Raw genomic sequence first — 24,312 nt, 5'->3', positions numbered from 1 at the left:
TTTGCACATCTAGAGAGTGACATTTTTCCCATTCATCTTTGCAAAATAGCTCAAGCTCTGTCAGATTGGATGGAGAGCGCCCGTGAACAGCAATTTTCAAGTCTTGCCACAGATTCTCAATTGGATTTAGGTCCAGACTTTGACTGGGCCATTGTACCACATGAAAATGCTTTGATCTAAACCATTCCATTGTTGCTCTGGCTGTATGTTTAGGGTCATTGTCCTACTGGAAGGTGAACCTTCGCCCAAGTCTCAAGTCTTTTGCAAACTCTAACAGATTTTCTTCTAAGGATGCCCTGAATTTGGCTCCATCCAGCTTCCCTGTCGCTGATGAAGAAAAGCATCCCCACATCATGACGCTGCCACCACCATGTTTCATGATGGGGATGGTTTGTTCAGGGTGATGTGCAGTGTTAGTTTTTTCCGCCACACATAGCGGTTTGCTTTTAGGCCAAAAAGTTTAATTTTGGTCTCATCTGACCAAAGCACCTTCTTTCACATTTGCTGTGTCCCCCACATGGCTTCTCACAAACTGCAAACAGGACTTCTTATGGCTTTCTTTCAACAATGGCTTTCTTCTTGGCACTCTTCCATAAAGGCCAGATTTGTGGAGTGCACAACTAATAGTTGTCCTGTGGACAGATTCTCCCACCTGAGCTGTGGATCTCTGCAGCTCCTCCAGAGTTACCATGGGCCTCTTGGCTGCTTCTCTTATTAATGCTCTCCTTGCCCAGCCTGTCAGTTTAGGTGGACGACCATGTCTTGGTAGGATTGCAGTTGTGCTATACTCTTACCATTTTCAGATGATGGGTTGAACAGTGCTCCATGAGATGTTCAAAGCTTGGGATATTCTTTTGTTTGACCTAACCCTGCTTTAAACTTCTCCACAACTTTATGTCTGACCTGTCTGGTGTGTTCCTTGGCCTTCATGATGCTGTTTGTTCACTAAGGTCCTCTAACAAACCTCTGAGTCCTTCACAGAACAGCTGTATTTATACTGAGATTAAATTACACACAGGTGGACACCATTTACTGATTAGGTGACTTCTGAAGGCAATTGGTTCCACTAGATTTTGGTTAAGGGTATCAGAGTAAAGGGGGCTGAATACAAATGCACACCACATTTTTTAGATATTTATTTGTAAAAAAAATTGAAAACCATTTATAATTTTCCTTCCAATTCGCAATTATGTGCCACTTTGTGTTGATCTATCACATAAAATCCCAATAAAATAAATTTACATTTTTGGTTGTAACATGACAAAATGTGGACCATTTCAGGGGGTATGAATACTTTTTCAAGGCACCGTAAATAAAAGCGGAACTCTAGTCGTTTTTGTAACTGAAAGTATAGACAGCGTCTGCACCTTCTTAACACTAATTCCTCTTATGGTACCCAGTTGGTATTCTTATACGTAGGATAATGGGATACAACATATGACTATGTATCAACATAATTGATCCATTACTAACATGAATGCATGATTTGTATGAACCAAATAACCATTACTAAAAAAAAGTGACAAATCATAAATTAATTGATAAAAAGTGACAACAATTGTTGATTAAAGGTGACACTAATACAATTTAATTAAAGTGCATAAAGTGATGAAAGTGCAAAATAGTCCTTTTCTTTGTGCAAGAAAGTGCTATAGTGCTCTGTGTCCCAACGGAGTTAATGATCCTCCTCCTAGGGGATGGTGTAAAATTCCAAACTCACCAGATGGGTTGGACTCCTTTGCCTTACAGCAAAAAAGAGTCAGACGTGCCTGTAGGTCACTTGTTGGGGACCAAACCCAGTGCTGTAACCTCTGATTACTTCCGGTATCTCCTCTGTGGTGAATATCCTCCAATAATGGCTCTGGAAATCAAGAGTAAATCGTTTGCAATACTCCATCTCCAGCATCCCTATCATATGGAGCTTCGCAGCATTCCTGTTCCCTCCTCTGCTCACACAGTATGTGTAGTCATTTTTGTGTTTATTAAAAGTCAGCAGCTACAAAAAGTATAACTGCTGACTTTTAATAAACACACGATCTCCGGTTTCAGGATCCAGAGATGTGCTCACTCGAGCCATCCATTCTCTCCCCAGCACCGGCATCTCAACTGTCCAAATCGTACCATAGGCATTATTGCAACCACCCAAAAATCATCTTTCTGGACCCACCTTGTCATAGCAAAATGTACCCCCTTGCCTATTTAAAACCTAATATGGCTACCTCTACATCATAGGCTCCCAATAAATTATTCCAATATGCAATATTCTTTAAAGCAATGGGATCTTGTGAAATGCCTTAGCAACTTGATTTCATCATACCTCTCTTGCTTAGGTATAACACAATTTCTTATTTCTCCCTGCACATGAAAACCCTCAAAAGCTTTTAGGTGGTGGCAAATGAAAGATCCTAAATACGTACAGTATACAATCTATTATCAAATCTCTTCATTGCCTTAGAGAATATTGAGAATTACCCCATATGGAAGTATTTAATTTCCTATAAATAAGGCATTATATTAATAGTATTATTAGGCAACGTACAAATTGCCCGATACGCTTAACGCCTTTTGAGAATCACTGCCTGAAAGATCCCCATTCAAAGGTTCTTGCTTCTGCCCTTTACATGGCCTTCACTGATTGTATAAGTACATTAAAGCTACATTACATGAACAAATGGGAAAGACACCTTGGGGAATCCCTAGACCAGGCTGACTGAAACACAATTTGAACCGCTTTTGCAAAATCATCACCTAATAAATTAGCGCAAAAATGATTCCCGCAAAGTTTCTCAATTAAATACTGTAGGACACCAGACTGGATCACCAAATTCATCTCAACTGCCTCTCTAGCCTGCTTTTTGAGATTGTAGGGAAAGCGGTACTCTTCTGCATATCTGGTGGCACTGCCACATACTGTAAGTGCAATTGCGTCTTAGATGCAAGAACTGGCTTTTGGGTACTGAAGAAGCCAAGAAGCATAGTGACATCAGTCTAGTAGGTACACCCCACCGGATTTACTATATCCTTTCTTCTATATTTTTTAATAGTCTTTGGGATGCAGTTAGCTAATTTTGCACTAGCTGGCAGCAGGGGAAGGTTTATAGTGACCAACTGAGCCAAGCTGAGTGCTTATACCAGTCTAATTGAAGCTGTGAATAACATTGACTAAATGGTATGTGATTGATGTTTTGCGCCAATGGGAAGTGATCCTCCTTCGTTGGATGTTTGTATATAAGTGCGTGGTGCTAGCTTGTGTCTGTGCCCCTGATTATGTAATCTACGATGAAATTGGTGGGGCTGGATATGCGCTACCACGCATACTCGAAGGATTGGCAGCTATCTTTGTTGCTGGTATACCCGACCACTGTGTTAGATGACATGCTAATGTTGCTCAGATGTTTGCTTTAGAAGTTGTTCTCTTTCCCAATTGTATGCATACCAGACCTGCTGAGTTGTGTGACTAGCAGTTGCGGCTCTGTATGGTGACAGTTGGCTACATAGACGCTCCTGTGGATGAGGGGAGGTTAGAAAGAGTATTTTCTCCCCGGGGGAGATTCATCATGCGCATTTGACCACTCTTTTAGAGGATCATACTAACTGTTTGCATGCTTTCTTATGTATAATCTTTAGAAGAGTCTTGCTTCTGGGATGACAGCCATGCAGACCAATTTGATGCAGTGTGCTTTGTATGGTCTGAGCACTGACAGGCTGACCCCCCCACCCCTTCAGCCTTTGCAGCAATGCTGGCAGCACTCATACATCTATTTCCCAAAGGCAACCTCTGAATATGACGCTGAGCACATGCACTCAACATCTTTGGTCAACCATGGTGAGGCCTGTTCTGAGTAGAACCTGTCCTGTTCAACCACTGTATGGTCTTGGCCACCGTGCTGCAGCTCAGTTTCAGGGTCTTGGCAATCTTCTTATAGCCTAGGCCATCTTTATATAGAGCAACAATTCTTTTTTTTCAGAGTTCTTTGCCATGAAGTGCCATGTTGAACTTCCAGTGACCAATATGAGAGAGTGAGAGCGATAACACCAAATTTTACACACCTGCTCCCCATTTACACCCGAGACCTTGTAACACTAATGAGTCACATGACACCAGGGAGGGAAAATAGCTAATTGGGCCCAATTTGGACATTTTCACTTAGGGGTGTACTTACTTTTGTTGCCAGCGGTTTAGACATTAATGGCTGTGTGTTGAGTTATTTTGAGGGGACAGCAAATTTACACTGTTGTACAAGCTGTACACTCACTACTTTACATTGTAGCAAAGTGTAATTTCTTCAGTGTTGTCACATGAAAAGATATAATAAAATATTTACAAAAATGTAAGGGGTGTACTCACTTTTGTGAGATACTGTATACTGTAAGCACTTATCTTTATTATTAATAATTTGAGTGCTGCACTTATTCTGTATCCATATCTTTGTGTGTCAAATATTGGGGCACAGTGCTAGCAGCTTTTTTTCTCTTTTTTGTGTCTACCTAAGTGTGTATTTTTTTTTTTTTTTTTATTTGTACTGTAATGCATCCTGTTACAGTCAAACAAAACAATAATTTGCACTTGTTATCCTCATTAGTAAAGTTAACAGCTTTCATTTTGTAGCATTAACCTCCTCCCCTCTCTTCTCACCAACCACCCCTTTCTTGAACTCCTGTTATCTATTTATGGCACTTACCTTGTACTGTACACCTAATAACACTCTTTTGTATAAATTACCTGTCAACGTGTACTTTTGTATGATTCCCTGAAAACTGAAAAAAATCAAATAAAAGTTTTCATGAAAGAATATGAAAGAAAAAACATTGGCTCACATCAATCAATAGTAGTGAAGAGCCTCACACTCAGAATCCACTAAATTCAAGGATTCTATACTGCTGTACAACCTGCCCACATGAGGCAATTAGCTTTATTGTCATAGAAAAAAAACACGGTGAGCTAATTTCCCAATGTGTGCAGTATATATGTGATATAACATAGTGAAAATCACTTGCAATACAAAATAAACTCAATAGTGAAATCACACAATAAATGTATAAAGTGCAAAAAACAATGTCTAAAATGATCCAAAACCAAAATTCAAGACAGCACCAGTGAACCTCTTCTCATACACCAGATGATCAGAGTGACTTCACACCACCCTAGTGTGTGCCTATCAGAGGTAAATGAAACAAAATGCCGACTGGTCAAAAACAGCATGATCATGATGTAATCAGGATGGCTGTATCCATATGTATCTACATGGTTTCCCTTACATATCTCCCAATGAGGAAAGGGGAAAAAAGGAAACGCTCCCAATAAAATAAAATTAATAACACCAGTTTATTAAAAATCTTAAGAACACTGACATGTAGACTGAAGAATATCGCTCTTCAATAAGACATTCAAATCCCGATCAGCATGTACAGCGTGTGTGCATGGTGACATTAGCTTTATTGGACCCGATATGTTACATAGAACCTCTAAGGGTCCTATCACACGGGCTTGTCCGTGTACGGACTCCGCTTTGCTCAGCAGGGATCGATCCGCTGATCCCGCGGATGACGGGTCCGTCTCCGCTCATTGTGCAGATGGACCTGTCAAATCCCTGCTGTCCTCTATGGAGATCGGATGAAAACAGATCCATCTGTCCGTTTTCATCCAATCCGATTCTCAAGACGGATGGAAAATAGGGTTTCCATCCGTCTGGATTTCACGGTCAGGATCAGATCGGATATCGGTGGATGTCAGCGGACATGTCACCGCTGACATCCGCCGCTCCATAGGACTGAATGGAGCGTCCTATCAGGTCCGCCTGAAAAACTGACAGGCGAACCTGATTGGAAAGCCCGTGTGAAAGGGCCCTTATTACTAAAGCCATGTTGAACTCACCTGCAGGCTGTGGTGGTCCAAGAGGGAATATTTCATCTATCAGTAATTGAGGAGTAGAGGGGTTCTTAAAGTGTTACTAAACCCACAACAGTAAAATCAGTCTGTATATGCAGTAAAGAATGCACTGTGGAACCTAAGGGGGTAATCCTCTGAATTGTGTAAAAAGGCTGTTTGATCCTGACTTCTCTGTTCCTCCCCTTTTTCCACACTCCCTAAACCATCTCCTGATAGTACAGAACCTTGGGGGCAAGCTGCACATGCTTTGTTTGGTGTGTATTGCTAGAGAGTTTTTTTTTTCTTGGGAGAGTGCATGTGATCAGCACAGGGCCAATCAGCACTGTCAAGACAGAGGGTCAGGGGTCCTGCAGCCTCATAGGACAATCAGGGGAGAATGAAAATGCCTCCTACAAGCTTTAATCAGACACTGATAGAAGTCACAAGACTGCTATACACTGCTGATGAGAAAAGGAATTTAGCAATTTATGTTTACTAAAACTATTGCATTTCCATGTTCTGCGGGAGGCCAGATATAGTGAATGCAGGGTCCTGGCTTTAGTAACACTTTAAAGGGAATCTCTTGCTTTTTTTATACATACAGAAAAGAGATCTACCTGATGGAAATAATCTACAGGTGACAGGTTTTTTTTTTTTTTACTTGTTCCTACAAGAACATAGAAAAATCATATTTGCTCATTTTGAGACCCACTCACACTATTGGCACATTATGCAGCCCATTCAAATCTATAGGCAGCCTTAATGCAACATCAACAGGTGGCATAACTTGCATTATTGTGCAAGTAGTTATGCACCGCAATGGTGTAAATGGGCCGTACAAATGCAGGTTCTACTTCTTACTTTGCTGTGCTGCACAATGATTGTGCTTTAAAACTTCCCTTCATAATGCAAATCCGCTGACTCATTGAAGCAAAGCACTCTGTATGTGGCTGTTATCTTATCTCAACAGCTGTTAGCCATTTATGCAGAGTTTGTAGATCAGATACTAATACTGAAATTGCTAATATAAAAATCTCCTTATTTAATATATCAAAAGTATGAAAACAAAATAAAATATAGATAAGCAAGCATGTAAAAATGTGAAAGCCAGATTAACCACTTGGCGTCCGCACTATAGCCGAATGATGGCTACAGCGCGGACCTGAATTTCCAGGAGGCCGTCATATGACGGCCTCCCCTTTGCACGGGGGCGCCGCAGTGATCACCGAGTCACCGAGACTCGGGTTATCACAGATAAGAGTAAGGTGCCGGTCCCGGCCCCTTACCACGTGATCAACTGTCAGCCAATGACAGATGATCACGCGTGTAAACAAAAGCTTGGTAATCATTTTTTTTTTCTCCTCACGCAAAAAGCCCATCACCGGCTTATGTGCAAGGGACATCGGTCCCAAAGACGAAGGAGGCACATCTGCCTAATCTGTGCCAATCAGTACCCCCTGCCAGTGGCACCTGCCAGTGCCCACAGTGCCCCCTATCAATGCCCATTAGTGCCACCTATCAATGCCCACAAGCGCCACCCATCAATGCCCACCAGTGGTACCAATCAGTGCCTCATCAGTGCCGCTTAGCAGTGCCCAGCAGTGCAGCCCATCGTTGCCCATCAGCGCAGCCCATCAGCAAACATCAATGAAGGAAAAAAATTACCTGTTTGCAAAATTTTATAACAAAATATAAAAATTTTTTTTTTTTTTTAATTTGGTCTTTTTTAATTTTTTAACAAAAAATAAAAACCGCAGAGGTGATCAAATACCACCAAAAGAAAGCTCTATTTGTGGGGAAAAAAATGATAAAAATTTCATTTGGGTACAGTGTTGTATGACCGTTCAATTGTCATTCAAAGTGCGACGGCGCTGAAAGCTGAAAATTAGTCTGGGCAGGAGGGGGGGGGGGGGGGGGTTAAGTGCCCAGTAAGCAAATGGTTAACATTACTTTAAAATATATGTGTGGTCAAGATTTAAAATCATATATTCATTTTCATATTGCATTTAAATTATTTTATAGCCTACTCCTTTTAATCTGAGAAATCTTGAACTTTGTAAACGTCCTTTGTGAAGATCCTACCTTTGTGACACATATTCAGCATAACCTGTGTGTAGGCACAAGACCTGCCTTCTGAACTACTGTACAGAGGTGCTGAGTGAAGGCATTTCAGAAGGTGGGGTCAGTTCAGGAATGACAGCCTGCGGGCAACACTGTACCATGGGATATGTAGTCTTTAAACAATAAATGTAAACGGTAGAAAGAGAAGCTGCAAAGCATGCAAGGAATCCAGGAAGTTGTGGAAAAAGACAACCAGCAGACAGGCAGAACACACTACATAAAAGGGGATTTTTAAAATAAGGTTATACTGGATTGTAATAAAATACTATAGCTTTTACAATGCCGATGTTATAAAATGAAAGTGTATGCTGTGACCATAGAACTCCTGTAAGATAAACATAACAAAAAAATATGCAAAATAACAAGATATTTTACATGCTCTCTGAAAATATACCATACGTTTTTATTAGTGTAAAAGCATACCCTTGCTTACTGGGCACTTAAACCCCCCCTCCTGCCCAGACCAATTTTCAGCTTTCAGTGCTCTCACACTTTGAATGACAATTACTCAGTCATGCAACACTGTACCCAAATGATTTTTTGTCCTTTTTTCATACAAATAGAGCTTTCATTTGGTGGTATTTGATCACCTCTGGGTTTTTTAATTTTTGCGCTATAAATGAAAAAAGACCGAAAATTTTGAAAAAAAAAGCATTTTCTTCGTTTCTGTGATAAAATTCTGCAAATTAGCAATTTGTCTTCATAAATGTTGGCCACAATTTATACTGTTACATATCTTTGGTAAAAATAACCCAAATTAGTGGATATTATGTGGTCTGTGTGAAATTTATAGAGTCTACAAGCTATGGTGCAAATCGTAAAAAAAGGATTACATCCGATCCTGATGTACTGAGGCCCATCTCATTTCTTGAGACCCTAACAAGCCAGGAAAGTACAAATGCCCCCCAAATGACCCCTTTTTGGAAAGTAGACATTCCAGGGTATTTAGTAAGAGGCATGGTGAGTTATTTGAAGTTGTCATTTTTTCCCACAATTCTTTGTAAATTAAGGTTTTTTTTATTTTTTTATATTTTTTTCAGAAAATTGTCATTGTAACAGCTTATTTCTCTCACATGGAATGTGCATACCACAAATGACACCCCAAAATACATTCGGCTACTCCTCCTGAGTATTACAATACCACATGTGTGGGACTTTTTCACTAACTGGCCACATACAGAGGCCCAACATGCAGGGAGCATCATCAGGTGTTCTAGGAGCATAAATTATACATCTCATTTCTCACCCACCTATTACACTTTTGAAGGCCCTAGAGCACCAGGACAATGGAAACGCCCACAAAATGACCCCTTTTTGGAAAGCTAACACCCCAACGTATAATCTATGAGGCATAATGAGTCTTTTGAACGGTTCATTTTTTTCCAGAAGTTTTTGGAAAATGTGGAAAAAAATGAAAACGCATTTTTTTTTTTTTACACAAAGTTGTCCGTTTATAAGATATTTCCAACACATAGCATTTACATAGCAAAAATAACACCCCGAAATACATTCTGCTACTCCTCCTGAGTAAAACGATACCACATGTGTGAGACTTTTACACAGCCTGACCACATACAGAGGCCTCACATTGAAGTAGCACCTTCAGGTGTTCTAGGAGCATAAATTACACATCTCATTTCTCACCCACCTATTACACTTTTGAAGGTCCTGGAGCACCAGGACAATGGAAACGCCCACAAAATGACCCCATTTTGGAAAGCTAACACCCCAACGTATAATCTATGAGGCATAATGAGTCTTTTGAACGGTTCATTTTTTTTCCAGAAGTTTTTGGAAAATGTGGAAAAAAATGAAAAACGCATTTTTTTTTACACAAAGTTGTCCGTTTATAAGATATTTCCAACACAAAGCATTTACATAGCAAAAATAACACCCCGAAATACATTCTGCTACTCCTCCTGAGTAAAACGATACCACATGTGTGAGACTTTTACACAGCCTGACCACATACAGAGGCCTAACATTGAAGTAGCACCTTCAGGTGTACTAGGAGCATAAATTACACATCTCATTTCTCACCCACCTATTACACTTTTGAAGGTCCTGGAGCACCAGGACAATGGAAACGCCCACAAAATGACCCCATTTTGGAAAGCTAACACCCGAATGTATAATCTATGAGGCATAATGAGTCTTTTGAACGGTTCATTTTTTTCCAGAAGTTTTTGGAAAATGTGGAAAAAAATGAAAAAGCATTTTTTTTTTTTACACAAAGTTGTCCGTTTATAAGATATTTCCAACACATAGCATTTACATAGCAAAAATAACACCCCGAAATACATTCTGCTACTCCTCCTGAGTAAAACCACATGTGTGAGACTTTTACACAGCCTAACCACATACAGAGATCCAACATGCAAGGAACACCATCAGGTATTCCAGGGACACATAGCATGCACATACCAAGAATTACACCCCAAAATACATTATGCTGAGCAAAGAGAAATAAAAGATTACCTGTGGTTTTAGTACTACAGTTGTCCACAGGAGGATAGCACTGGTCCAGGCAGCAGGCAGGGACTCGGTCAGCAACAGCGAACACAATTTTTCAGGCAGCAGGCAGAAATACTGTCCATAGTCAGTACAGGCAGCAGGCAGGGATACTGTCCATAGGTCAGTGCAGTGCAGGGTCACTGCAGGCAGAGATTGTCAGCAGTGCCAAAATATTTATCTTGGTAGTAGGCAGGAACATGGTCCATGTGCTGTGGTCAGTGCGACAAACAGAGACATGACGGCAGTAAGTCCTACAGGCAGCAGGCAGAAGTTGGGCCTCGTTCAGGACAGAATGGGGACAGGGGTAGAGGCTTCTCCCACTCAAATCTCTTTGAAGCCTCCGAGTCTCCAGACCCTGATCTAGGAATGAGAAAACAAAGAAAATTGTTTTCTTCATCCAGAAAAACTATTCTGGAGCCCCTCACATATGTGAGACCCCTGTGTTGAATCCCACTAGTCCAGTTGCAGGGTACAAGATCAGTCCAAGTGGCAGGCAAGAGGCATGGTCAAACAGTCCAAGGTCAGTTCCAGATCAGGCAGAGGTATGTACAGAATCGTTAGGCAGAAGCATGGTCAAATAACAGTCCAGGGTCAGTTCCATATCAGGCAGATGTATGTACAGAATCGTTAGGCAGAAGCATGGTCGAATAACAGTCCAGGGTCAGTTCCAGATCAGGCAGCAGTATGTACAAAATCGGCAGGCAGAAGCGTGGTCGAATAACAAGCCAGGGTCAGTTACAGAGCAGGCAGTGGCATAAGGGGTGTGAAGGCAGGAACTGAGGATTATGTTTACCATACTTCACTAATAATTTAATAATTTAGTGAAGTATGGTAACGGAGGAAACATTCACCTATACAGAGGCCTGGTTGGGAAGGACATTGTGCACAATGATAAGATGTGTCTCTTCTGACTCCTGCTCTGGTACACACCTTACATCTTTTTTAACGTCTTTGGCCTGTTGGTTTGGGAGGGAGTTTATCTGGAAAGTGGCGTTCGGAGAGTCGACCAAAAACATCTGATCGGATGTTTTCTGGTGGGCCGTTCGGGAATATAAGGGCAGTGTAAATTTCCTCCTGGTAGCCAAGGAAGGGTTGGGGGTTTTGGGTGGAGTTGCGGTAAATGATATAGGAGTTGTATATGACCAATTGAAAAAAATAAATTGCTACTTTTTTGTACCAATGGTATGTCCGTCTTGTGGCAAGGTATGGTTCCAACATTTGATCGTTGAAGTCGACTCCCCCCATAAATGAATTGTATTCATGGATGCATGTGGGTTTCTGGATGGGGCCATTCCTTCTGGGGATTTCCACATAGGTGTTATTGTGGATGGAAGACAACATGTACACATCCCTTCTGTCCCTCCACTTCACTGCCAGAATCTCTTTGTTACGCAGACTTGCCGTTTCTCCTTTTCTCAACTTCTTATTAACAAGACTTTGAGGAAAGCCCTTCCGATTCTTTTTTACGGTGCCACATGCTGGCGTCTTCTTCCGATGAAGGTTGTGGAACAGGGGCAGAGAAGTGTAGAAGTTGTCTACATACAGGTGGTATCCTTGGTCGAGTTGGGAGTATATGAGGTCCCAAACAACTTTCCCGCTGGTTACCAAGTAGTCCGGGCAATTAGGGGGCTGCAGCTGGGTGTCCTTCCCTTCGTACACTATGAAGGAATATGTGTACCCCGTGGCTCGGTCACATAGTTTGTACACCTTCACCCCATAGCAGGTCCTTTTGCTGGGGATAAATTGCTTAATTTTAAGCCTGCCGCTAAATTTCACAAGGAACTCATCCACACATATGTGTTGGCCGGGGGTGAACAGCTGGGGGAATACTTCAGAAAAATAATTTAATATTGGCCGAATTTTGTAAAGCCTGTCATAATTTGGATCATTTCGGGGAGGGCACTGGGTATTGTCGCTGAAACGTAGGAACCTCATTATCATCAGATACCTGGTTCTGGGCATTACCGCGGAGAAGAGCGGCATGTGGTGGAGGGGGTGGGTTGACCAATAGGAACGGAATTAGTTTTTTTTGGTGAGCCCCATATTAAATGTGAGGCCCAAAAAAACCTTGAACTCCTCCACTGTCAGGTCTCTCCACTCATAGGGACGGGCATAATATGATGTGGGATTTTGCTAAATAAATTGCTGTGCATACAGGTTGCACTGGGTAACAATTGACGCCAACATATCCTCCGTAAAAATTAAATTAAAAAAATTAATTGGGGTAAAGTTCTCTGTATCCACCTGGACTCCTGGCTGAGCAGTGAAAGGGGGAACGCTAGCTTCTCCTGAATTAGGAGGAAGCCACAAGGGGTTCTGGAGGGCATAGGGAAGACTGGCATGGGACCTAACCCTTTGGGCCTGAGGTGACACCCCACTGGTACTTGGCCTTTCTTGCCGAGGTACTGCAGTGCTGGTGGATGCCACTGCGGTGCTGGTGGATGCCACTGCCTCCTCACTAGAACGCCTTCGTTCGGCGGGCCGAGTTTCTTCCTCCTCTGAGTCTGTTAGTGTTCCGCACTGAGGACTGGCTTGTAATTTACGTCAGAATCCGAATTGGTTAGGGAATCCGAAAAAGAGAGCTCCCCGTTGCTCTCGTCGGCCGTGGAAAGAATTTGGTATGCCTCCTCGGCGGAAAATATTTTTTTGGACATGGCTGCTGGTGGTTATGAGATTGCACAGGTGTGTGCTAAGCCTGCACTGATGAGGTGGCACTGATTGATGGCACAGATGTGCACTGATGAGGCGGCACAGATGGGCACTGATCGCACAGATGGGCACTGATCGCACAGATGGGCACTGATGAGGCGGCACAGATGGGCACTGAGGAAGCAGCACAGATGTGCACTGATCGATTGCACAGATTTACACTAATGAGGCGGCACAGGTGGGCACAGATATGCACTGATGTGGCACTGGTGAGGTGGCACAGATGGGCACTGATGAGACGGCACAAATGGGCACTGATGAGGTGGCACAAATGGGCACTGATGAGGCGGCACAGATAGGCACTGAGGAAGCAGCACAGATGTGCACTGATTGATTGCACAGATTTACACTAATGAGGCGGCACAGGTGGGCACAGATATGCACTGATGTGGCACTGGTGAGGTGGCACAGATGGGCACTGATGAGGCGGCACAGATGGGCACTGATAAGGCAGCACAGATGGGCACTGATAAGGTGGCACAGATGTACACTGATTGCACAGATGTGCACTGAGGCGGCACAAATGGGCACTGATTGGTACAGATGGGCACTGATGAGGTGGCACAGATGGGGACTGATGAGATGGCACCAATGGGCATTGATGAGGTGGCACAGATGGGCACTGATGAGTTGGCACAGATGCGCACTGATTGCAGATGGGCACTGATGGGCACAGAATGGCACTGATGGGCACAGACTGGCACTGATGATGCACTGATGGCACAAGTGGGCACTGATGCGCACAGGTGGGTACCGATGGCACTAGATGGATGTCACTGTGGGCACTTTTTGGGCACACTTTTACTTTACTGTCACAAAATTACTCACAAAAGCTCTCTCTCTCCTCACTCGCTGTCTCTGTGTGAGGAGAGAGAGCCGCCAATGAGAGATGATCTCAATTGTTTACATTTCAGATCATCCCTCATTGGAGGCGGCGATCGCGCTGTAAACGGCCGCTGTGATTGGCTGTTAACAGCGATCTGTGATTGGCCGTGTCCAAGGGACACGGCCAACACAGATTTTCCCTGAGGCCCGCTCATGAGAGCGCGCTGGGAACGAGGAAAGGGGACGGTATTTTAGATCCGCGCTGTTGCCGTCATTTGGCAATGGCCCGGATCTGAAGTGGTTAAAGGAGAAGTTTGGGGTATATCAAAATTTCAAACATACATATTTACCTCCATGCTGCAGCTGTCCCCTGCTGGCTCTAAGCCTGTGAATTGTGAGTGATCACATGACTGCTGACCACTCAGTTCTCAGTCAGCTTTGAATGGTGACTATCAGTCCCGGTTTACCACTCTGTCCCTACAGAGCTCCCTGGAGTGCCAGGCTGGTGAATTGGCAGGGGCAGCTGGCTTCAGCTCTCCAATGAGCACTGTCAATCAGCTGGGAGAATCCCGACAATATGGTCAGGAGCCTTCCAAAACCTGGAGCTGCTCTGTGATGTCAGCTGACAGTAGGCTTTCACCCGCTATTAGCTGAATGTAGGTCACAGAAAAGCAACGTTAAGTGCACTCCTGTGACTCTGAAGAGAAGTACGGCCAAAAAAGCTTTGACCATACTTCTCTTTTAATAACTATCAGTTAAACAACTCTATCACCTGACAAAGTAGATCTTATTTTCATTACTGCAAGAGAAGCTGCTCAGACATAATGGTAAGATGTTACATTTTGCCATAGTTTCCCACAGGAGATTTTTTTTTTTTATTAACTAAGGGCATAGTTAGGTTTTACCCCTTGGGGCAGTAAAAACAGGTGATTGAGGCATGGTTTTACTGCCCCCTGAGCACCCACCAAAAAAAAAAAAAAAACACAGCAGGGGCCGCAATGCTTTGATTCGCTGTCTCAGAAAAAATTATATGCTAAGGACTCGTTTATACATGCAGCAGCCCTTGCTGCCCCCCTGAAAAGTGATCCACAGTAAACTGCTTTCAAAGGGTGGTTGAGAATTAACTGGGGGTTGAGATGTCGCCTTTTTACCACCTGTTTAACCCTCAAAAGCCCACATCACCACGTTTGCTGGGTTACGGTGCAGCCCCATTAATTTGACACATCACTTGGCAGTGGGTATAACTGTAACCGTGGCTGGTAAGCAAGTCATTTTGTACAACCCCATCTGGTTGCCTTTGCAGCTTAAAGTGATTGTATAGGCTTGTTCTTTTAAAAAAAAATAAAAAATAACAAACATGTTATACTTACCTCCTCTGTGCAGTTGGTTTTGCACAGAGCAGCCCAGATCCTCCTCTTCTCGGGTGTCTCTTTGTTGCTCCTGGCCCCTCCCTCCTATCAAGTGCCCCGCCAGCCAGCCAGCAGCTTCCTATGGGGGCACTGGAGCCCAGCCTGCCTCTCTCTCCCCTGATTGGCTGGCTGACTTTGATTGACAGCCGCGGGAGCCAATGGTGCCACTGCTGTGTCTCAGCCGATCAGGAGGAGTGTCCCGGACAGCTTAGACATTGGTGGACTTGGCTGGAGAGAGATGGGGCTCAGGTAAGTAATTAGGGGGTGCTGAGGGGTTGCTACACACAAATGTTTTATCCGAAAGCATAGAATGCATTAAGATAAAAAACTTTCTGCCTTTACAACTCCTTTAAGGAGGATGATAAAACTGTGGCTCAAGCACCTCTTTTTATGCCCCCACCCAAGGAACAGGTGTAAGCTAGGCCTTAATCGTATTTCTTAACACCAACCACAGCTTAATAAAAACATAACTGCATGCTGTTTCATTTCCTACAAATTACTAAGCAAGACTAACAAACCATATGATTTTTAAACAGAAAATGTGCAAATTATGATAATGCTATAAATAGCAACTACAACACTGCAGTAGAGGGTGAGCAATACACTGTAATTATATAACTACATGGGTTGGCTGGATGTTTCCTCCGCATTAGTTCTAAGTATTCTATGGCCATTACTTTCCCTGCTAAGAGATTTTCTGGGTAGTCTTACATTTTTTTCTTCACTTTTTTCTTCTGTACCTCTGCATCTGTATTTTTTCCTTATGCTAATGACCTTTGCAGCTGAATCTTAATATAGAACATCACATAGGGATTACCACATGCCAGAAATACAAATTCTCTCTCTAATCGTTTAGCACATCATATAAGCTGATCATATCTATGCTATGAGCTATAAAACTTTCAGAATGATGACCAGCAAAAGCTGAACTATGCAATACAGTAAATTCCTTTTTTTACATCTGTGCTTTGAACTGATAGTTTGTCATGGACCATAAAAACTAAATTACTAGAATGGAATGGTCAGACTATGCGAGCTTTGAATTTAAATTTGCTTTTGCAAAGAAACAAAGAAAGGAAAGAACGAAAGAAAGAAAAAATGTGCATATTTGAATGCATTCAATTGTACTAATAAGAGAATGGATGATTTTCTTAGCTAATTCTACAAAAAAAATGCTGGTGTCATATACAATAGCTATTTTAATGTATGGCTGACATACCTAGATTTTTTTGAATGATTGTAAATCAATGGTGGCACATGATAAAAAATGTAACAACTTAAAGCCACTATACTGTATAGCAGATGACAGTTATCTAAATGGTTCTAATATTGGGATGACACTGTAGCTACCACAACATTATTGGCCAGCGGAAATTTAATTAAGGGACTCTTCAGACCAATGGTTTGCATCATTTTGAATGGTACCCCAATGCACTAAACCAACACACCTCAAATGTACCTGTATTGTCGCATGCCACAACACAAAGTGTTGTAGTGCGCTGTGTCTGAAAAAATAGTGCAGGTCCAATTTTAGGTTCATCTTTGGAAGTTGGCAGCCTATTCAAATAAACTGGAGGCCCTAAAGCAATGCACATTTTGTACAACATGATTTGTTTTAAGGCACCGCATGAAGCCAGATAGGTGTGAATAGGCCTATTAGGTAAATAAAAGGTACAAAAATAACTTACTTTGTCACAATAAAATAAGAGAACAGACAAGCTGCCCATTCTTGGCATACATTTGATTCTTATAAGCTATGACTAAGAGCAATTCTATAGCTATATAACTCTGAGGCTTGGTTCACACTGCTGCGACCTGAACGTCTAGCGACTTACAGTGCGACTTTGCAAGGAGACTTCCTGGCGATCTGCTAGCGACTTTGAAACAACTTTCAGGGGATGCCTGGGTAATCTTCTTGTAATGTCGGATTCAAATCACATCAATATAGATGAGGATCCGACTTGCATTAAAGTCTATAAGTACAAGGCAGATAAAAGTCACCTGGAAGTAGTACAGGAACCTTTCTAAAGTTGGAGCGATTCAGTAGTGCTAATTAAGACAGCTCTCATTGACTAACACAGGATTTTACATGTCACATGACTTGGAGTCTCACAAGTCGGACCCCAAGTCATGGCAATGTGAACCAAGCCTTAGATCAATCCATCCAAAAGTTACATTTTATCGGTTGGTACCTGGTAGACTAATGTTGGCCATAAATTATACAATTTATTTGTACCATTTTCCTCTAGGTATACCAAAACAATATAATATGAGGTCAGACCTAAACACTTTAAATTTATATGCAATCAGGCAGGCCCTTGCACTCCATGGTTGAAGGTAAACCTAAAGAAAACTGAATAAGAAAATGGTATAATGTATGGCCAGCATAAAGAGGAGCTCCAGGCTCCTTCAGAAAACATTAAAAGTCAAAAGCTACAAATACTGTAGCTGCTGACTTTTAATTTAGGACACTTACCTGTCCTGTAATCCAGCGGTGTCTTCACCCAGCCAATTTTTCGATCCGCTCTCGGGTGCTGCCGCCGCCATTCCTTTTAACGGAGGCCAGCAGTAAAGTTTTGCAGCTTTACAGCCGGCTCCCTACTGTGCATGCGCGAAGCGCACTGCACTTTGTGAATGGCCCAGCGGCGGGGGTAGGAGGGGGGGGGCAAAGTAATTCAGAAGTGGGAGTGGGTACCTGTCAAAACCAGGTACCAGCTCCACCCGAAAGGTGCCAAATGTGTCAGCAGAGGGGGTGAGGACAAGTGGAGCTTCCCCTTTTGGTTGGAGCTCCACTTTAAGTTGGCTTCCTGTATATCTTGAAAACTTCAATAGTGAGATTCCCCTGCCTAATTTCGCAACTTTCTTTTAGTTCACCTGGAATTCTGAGGGTTCTCTCCATCTTCGGTTACATTCCCTATAATCTAAAATAAATGAAATATCCCAAAGGGCAGCAGAACTCTTCTAACTCTGAATCTGAAATACTAAACTAAAATATTGGCATTTTGGGTGGACTGACGTTCTTTCATCAGTAGATAAAGTAGAGCTAATCTCAGCAAGCCAGTATTTTTTTTTATTACTAGCTTTTACACACTAGCACAAGTATGCCTGTTCAGGAACGGGATCATTTTGGGTATGGGTGCAAGTTGTTGAAGTTTGGAGTGGACACTGGTCGCCCCAGGACTTATACACAATGCTATAGTGCCTGGCCACCACGCCAAGGCAGATGCGAACTGAGCAAAGCAAAACAGATACTTGCAGTTTAGCAGACAGATAGCGTGGTTCTATGACAGTCCAGGTAAAAGGCAGGCTAAGTTCAGGGAATAGAGTCGAGATTAGCGCATGTTCACAGTATTCTACAACATATATGGTGTAAATAATTATATACCTTATTGTGTAAATACTACAAATTAAAACAGTGTACAAACAAAACCCCAATAGCTGAAGTGCAACAAAATGCAAAAATCAATACTGTATGAATTATGAAAAATCACAATTAAATAAATGATATTAGCCTACTAAATAAATAGCAAAGAGTTGTAAAAATGCAACAATGTGCAAAACACCATATTATGTATGGATACAAACTTGTGCAAATAAGCAAAGATAAATTGCTAAAATTACAATGTAATCATCAAAATTATAGAATTAGTGCAAGTCCAAAAAAATTAATGAAAATAAAATCACAAATACATAAAAATTGTGAGTGATATCCCTCCTATATGTATCACAACAGATTTATAAAGTAACAATGTGCAACAACATATATATATATATATATATATATATATATATATATATATATATATACACACAGTTAGGTCCATAAATATTGGGACATCGACACAAATCTAATCTTTTTGGCTCTATACATCACCACAATGGATTTGAAATGAAACGAACAAGATGTGCTTTAACTGCACACTTTCAGATTTAATTTGAGGGTATTTACATTCAAATCATGTGAATGGTGTAGGAATTACAACAGTTTGTATATGTGCCTCCCACTTTTTAAGGGACCAAAAGTATTGGGACAGATTAATAATCATCCATCAAACTTTCACTTTTTAATACTTGATTGCAAATCCTTTGCAGTCAATTACAGCCTGAAGTCTGGAACGCATAGACATCACCAGATGCTGGGTTTCATCCCTGGTGATGTCTTCAGTTCCTGCTTGTTCTTGGGGCATTTTCCCTTCAGTTTTGTCTTCAGCAAATGAAATGCATGCTCAATCAGACTCAGGTGAGGTAATTGACTTGGCCATTGCATAACATTCCACTTCTTTCCCTTAAAAAATTCTTCGGTTGCTTTCGCAGAATGCTTCGGGTCATTGTCCATCTGCGCTGTGAAGCATTTTGCTGAATATGAGCAGATAATATTGCCCGAAAGACTTCAGAATTCATCCTGCTGCTTTTGTCAGCAGTCACATCATCAATAAATACAAGAGAACCAGTTCCATTGGCAGCCATACATGCCCACGCCATGACACTACCACCACCATGCTTCACTGATGAGGTGGTATGCTTTGGATCATGAGCAGTTCCTTTCCTTCTCCATACTCTTCTCTTCCCATCACTCTGGTGCAAGTTGATCTTGGTCTCATCTGTCCATAGGATGTTGTTCCAGAACTGTGAAGGCTTTTTTAGATGTTGTTTGGCAAACTCTAATCTGGCCTTCCTGTTTTTGAGGCTCACCAATGGTTTACATCTTGTGGTGAACCCTCTGTATTCACTCTTGTGAAGTCTTCTCTTGATTGTTGACTTTGACACACATACACCTACCTCCTGGAGAGTGTTCTTGATCTGGCCAACTGTTGTGAAGGGTGTTTTCTTCACCAGGAAAAGAATTCTTCGGTCATCCACCACAATTGTTTTTCGTGGTCTTCCGGGTCTTTTGGTATTGCTGAGCTCACCGATGCGTTCTTTCTTTTTAAGGATGTTCCAAACAGTTGATTTGGCCACACCTAATGTTTTTGCTATCTCTCTGATGGGTTTGTTTTGTTTTTTCAGCCTAATGATGGCTTGCTTCACTGACAGTGACAGCTCTTTGGATCTCATATTGAGAGTTGACAGCAACAGATTCCAAATGCAAATAGCACACTTGAAATGAACTCTGGACCTTTTATCTACTCCTTGTAAATGGGATAATGAGGGAATAACACACACCTGGCCATGGAACAGCTGAGCAGCGAATTGTCCCATTACTTTTGGTCCCTTAAAAAGTGGGAGGCACATATACAAACTTGTAATTCCTACACCGTTCACCTGATTTGAATGTAAATACCCTCAAATTAAAGCTGAAAGTCTGCAGTGATTCGCTGACCAGTTTTACTAAAATACCTTAACAGCTGAGACCGTGAGCCTTCCAATTGCCTCTGCTATGCTCTTTTGTGTTCAATCAGTCCGATGTATATCTCGCCTTTGGAACATACGATGAATGAGGAGAAAAAAAAATGCTTCTCATGGCGTACCTCAATTCAGACAGGCATTCATAAAACAGAATACAAAATCCACTCACATATTCCAAGTGCCCACCCGGCACTAAGGAAAACATGCTTAGCTCAGTCGGTGGTGGTGCTGCGGTTGTATCACACAACACGGGCTCCAACCACTGAAAAATGCGATACCGTCAGCGTCCCTGTCTCACTCTACGTCCGTTTCGTCTATCAACGTCTTCATGGAGTGGATTTGACTCTCATGCAACCCTTATTGACTTACACCAATATCGATAAAGCTTCGGTTTGGTCAGTTTAGTTGTCACATACATATTTTTGGCGCTGTTAAAATCTTTTTTTGTACTAAGTTCAGGGAATAGTCCAATATCCAATCCAAGTCATACACAGGGAAATCCAAACTAGCAAAACAGGGTAGACAAACGGGGGCTCGATCAGGAACAACGCAGGTATCACTGTCTCTATCACAAGCAAGGGCCAGAGCATTTGGCTTGCTTATAACAGGTGACTGACCATATCAATCACCTTGCAGGTTGACACAGACAGGGAGATGCCAATAGCCAAAACCTGGATGCTGGATTGAGGAGCAGGAGCACTTAAGTGATCCTGGCAGAAAGTAAGGAAGAGAGGAGTGGTGGAGATCTATTAAAACAGAATAACACAGCAGATTTATCATGGCAATTAACCCCAATCTCATCTCATTAAAGAAACCACCCGCCTATGGGACCTACCTTAAGATAGCTAAGTCTCGGCAGGAGGCGGAGCCTAGCAGAGCAGACATGCATTGTTAGAGCTCCACACCGCTGAGGAGAGAAGAGAAGGACAAAGCGGAGCCTGCAGGCTCAAAAGGTATCCATTTGAACCTTTTTGCCCCAGGGAACAAACTGTGAAAGTTTGGGCAGGAAATATGGTACTGGGAGGAAACCGTAGCAGAAATAAAAATCACCTCACAAAGAGCTCACAGGCACTCACTGCAGCTGAAGCAGCTCCAGTCACCTCACAAGATACAGCATCAGGGCGCTCTCACAGACAGAAAATGTCACAGCAAGACTCTCCATTTGAGTCAGATACAGAACAAATCCTCTCACAAACTTCTCCACAAGCCTCCTCAGCATCCCCAGTAATATTATTACAATTTGAAAAGATGCTTCATAAGGCTTTAAAACAAACCTCAGACCAAATAACAAAAAGCCTAACCAAAGAAATAAGAGAGCTGGGAAACCGCACCGCAGCCTTAGAAATAAAAATGGATGAAATTGAAATTACAACCCAAGAAAATATAACAGAATTGGAACAATTAAAAAAAGAGAATTTAATACTTCAAACTAAGCTCGAAGATTACGAAAATAGAGCCAGACGTTCAAACTTGCGCATAAGGGGAATACCTGAAACTGTGACAGACCTGCAATCTACTATTACTGCTCTATTACAAGAACTAAAGCCAGATATCCCTATTGAACGTTTAGAACTGGACAGAGTACACAGAGCCCTCACAGCCAAAAAGAAAGATGGACCCCCACGTGATATAATCACAAAATTTCATTATTACAGAACGAAAGAACAAATACTAATTGCTGCAAGAGAAAAAAAGGAACTTAATTTTCAAGGACACAATTATCAAATTTTTGCTGACCTATCCCAACTTACTATTACTAAAAGACGATCCATGAAACCCCAACTAATGGAACTGCAACGCCACAACATTATGTATCAATGGGGCTTCCCCTTTTCAGTCAGATTTAACTACCAAGGTACAATTTACAGAAGCAGATCAGCAGATGAACTACAACAAACCCTTTTAAAATTAAATCTGACAGAACCCACAAGCAGCAACACTCCCACACGCAGAAAAATGGCGTCATCTTCACCTTCAGGCAGCACCCAGAAAATTTCAGAACAAAATGGGAATCATCATTCTCACAAAAGAGGCCGTTATGCCACATCATCCATGGACCAAGAAGATTCAATGGACTGACATCCTAATTCCTGATATCTCTTCATTTATTATACTAAGAGATGGTTCTCTATAAAAAACCTATATTTATAACTGAATGTAACTGCATTCTGATAGTCACACACTGTGTGGTATCATGTTACATTCCAGTTATATTTCTTATTACTTCTGATTCATATAGCCTTAGAATATATAAGTGAAATAAGGAAATTCTTGTTCAGTTATATATTATCAGGTAATAACAATAGATTTATTACTTTTTAGGACAAATATATTCAATAATCCAGAAGTAATGGAAGCTTTTTCTTTCTTTTCTTAAAACAAATATATTATTACCTAACTATTTCCTAGAATTATGTTTTTGTTTATTCTAATCTGAAGCAATACAACCTCTATTTTATGAGTTAACATATCTAAACAGTTACATATGAATAAAATATGTAATTGTTTACTCTAAAAGGGTTAAAATCCCAAAATAATTCAAACTATCTTCATCAATACCAAAGTTATTAACAGTACCTTTCTAACTGAATTATTTAGCCACTATATTCTGCACTCCAATTAATGAAACATCATTTTGATGTCTTTTGACATAGCACTTCTCTCCTGTAAGCGGAAGATCCGTGTACCCCCATTAGCCCTCCTCATTCTCCCAACCATATTATGTGGGAGTGTGACGAAGGCACTTATTCCCCTGAGAGAGATATTTATTCTCTTTCACGGGTAAATTGTGATTACTTGCAAAAAATAATTTATACAATGTATCATCTAATCTCATATGTTTTTTGTTTACTCTTTACTCCAGAATTCACTGGTTTCTTTTCTATCTATTCATCTCTTCAGTCCACACAGGTTGATCTGCGCAGTCAGCTCTGCATAACAAAAAGTAAGTCAAAACTATTTGATCTATTGCCATGGCACCACTGAATATACTTTCCCTGAATGTTCAGGGAATAAATGTCCCTCAAAAAAGGACCAAAGCCTTCCGTACTTTCCATAACAAGAAGGCTCACATAGTATGCCTCCAAGAAACACACTTCACCAAAGATTCTACTCCAAAATATATTTCTCCTTTTTATCAACAAATTTACACGGCTTCTGCCTGTACCAAGCAAAGGGGAACTCTAATTGCATTTCACCGATCCACACCATTCACCTTATCATCAGAAATTAAAGACCCAGAAGGTAGATACCTGATACTCATGGGTTATATAATGGATACAGCAATCACGGTGATTTCCTACTACGCTCCTAACAAACAACCTACACCATTCCTCTCACATATATTACAAGTGATTAATACACACAAAATAGGAACAGTGATAATGTGTGGGGATTCGAACCAGGTCCTCCTCCCATTTCTAGATAAATCACCTTTTACACCATCCAAAATAACCTCTAGATTACCTTTTTCTCAACTTCTTTCCAAATACAATCTGGTAGATTCCTGGAGAGAAAGTA

General features: G+C 41.6%; 1 protein-coding gene across 2 annotated transcripts in view; it reads right to left on the bottom strand.

The window, feature by feature from the left end:
- The window catches only part of AKAP7 (A-kinase anchoring protein 7), a 414,244-nt gene that overhangs the window by 216,218 nt on the left and 173,714 nt on the right, over positions 1–24,312 (bottom strand). The window contains exons 8-9 of one of the 2 annotated variants that reach the window (XM_073627284.1): positions 4,724–4,758; positions 1,828–1,861 (exon numbers count right to left, since the gene is read on the bottom strand). In XM_073627284.1, coding sequence (XP_073483385.1) covers positions 4,727–4,758 — 32 coding nt within the window. In that variant the 3' untranslated portion in view covers positions 1,828–1,861; positions 4,724–4,726. Of the gene's footprint in view, positions 1–1,720; positions 1,862–4,723; positions 4,759–24,312 lie in introns of those variants that run through there. The other variant, XM_073627283.1, reaches the window with a different exon arrangement.

This window comes from Aquarana catesbeiana, linkage group LG04 (assembly GCF_042186555.1).
Source record: "Aquarana catesbeiana isolate 2022-GZ linkage group LG04, ASM4218655v1, whole genome shotgun sequence".
Taxonomy (NCBI): domain Eukaryota; kingdom Metazoa; phylum Chordata; class Amphibia; order Anura; family Ranidae; genus Aquarana; species Aquarana catesbeiana.
Note: the sequence above shows the minus strand (reverse complement) of the source record. Positions and strands in the feature narration are given on the sequence as shown.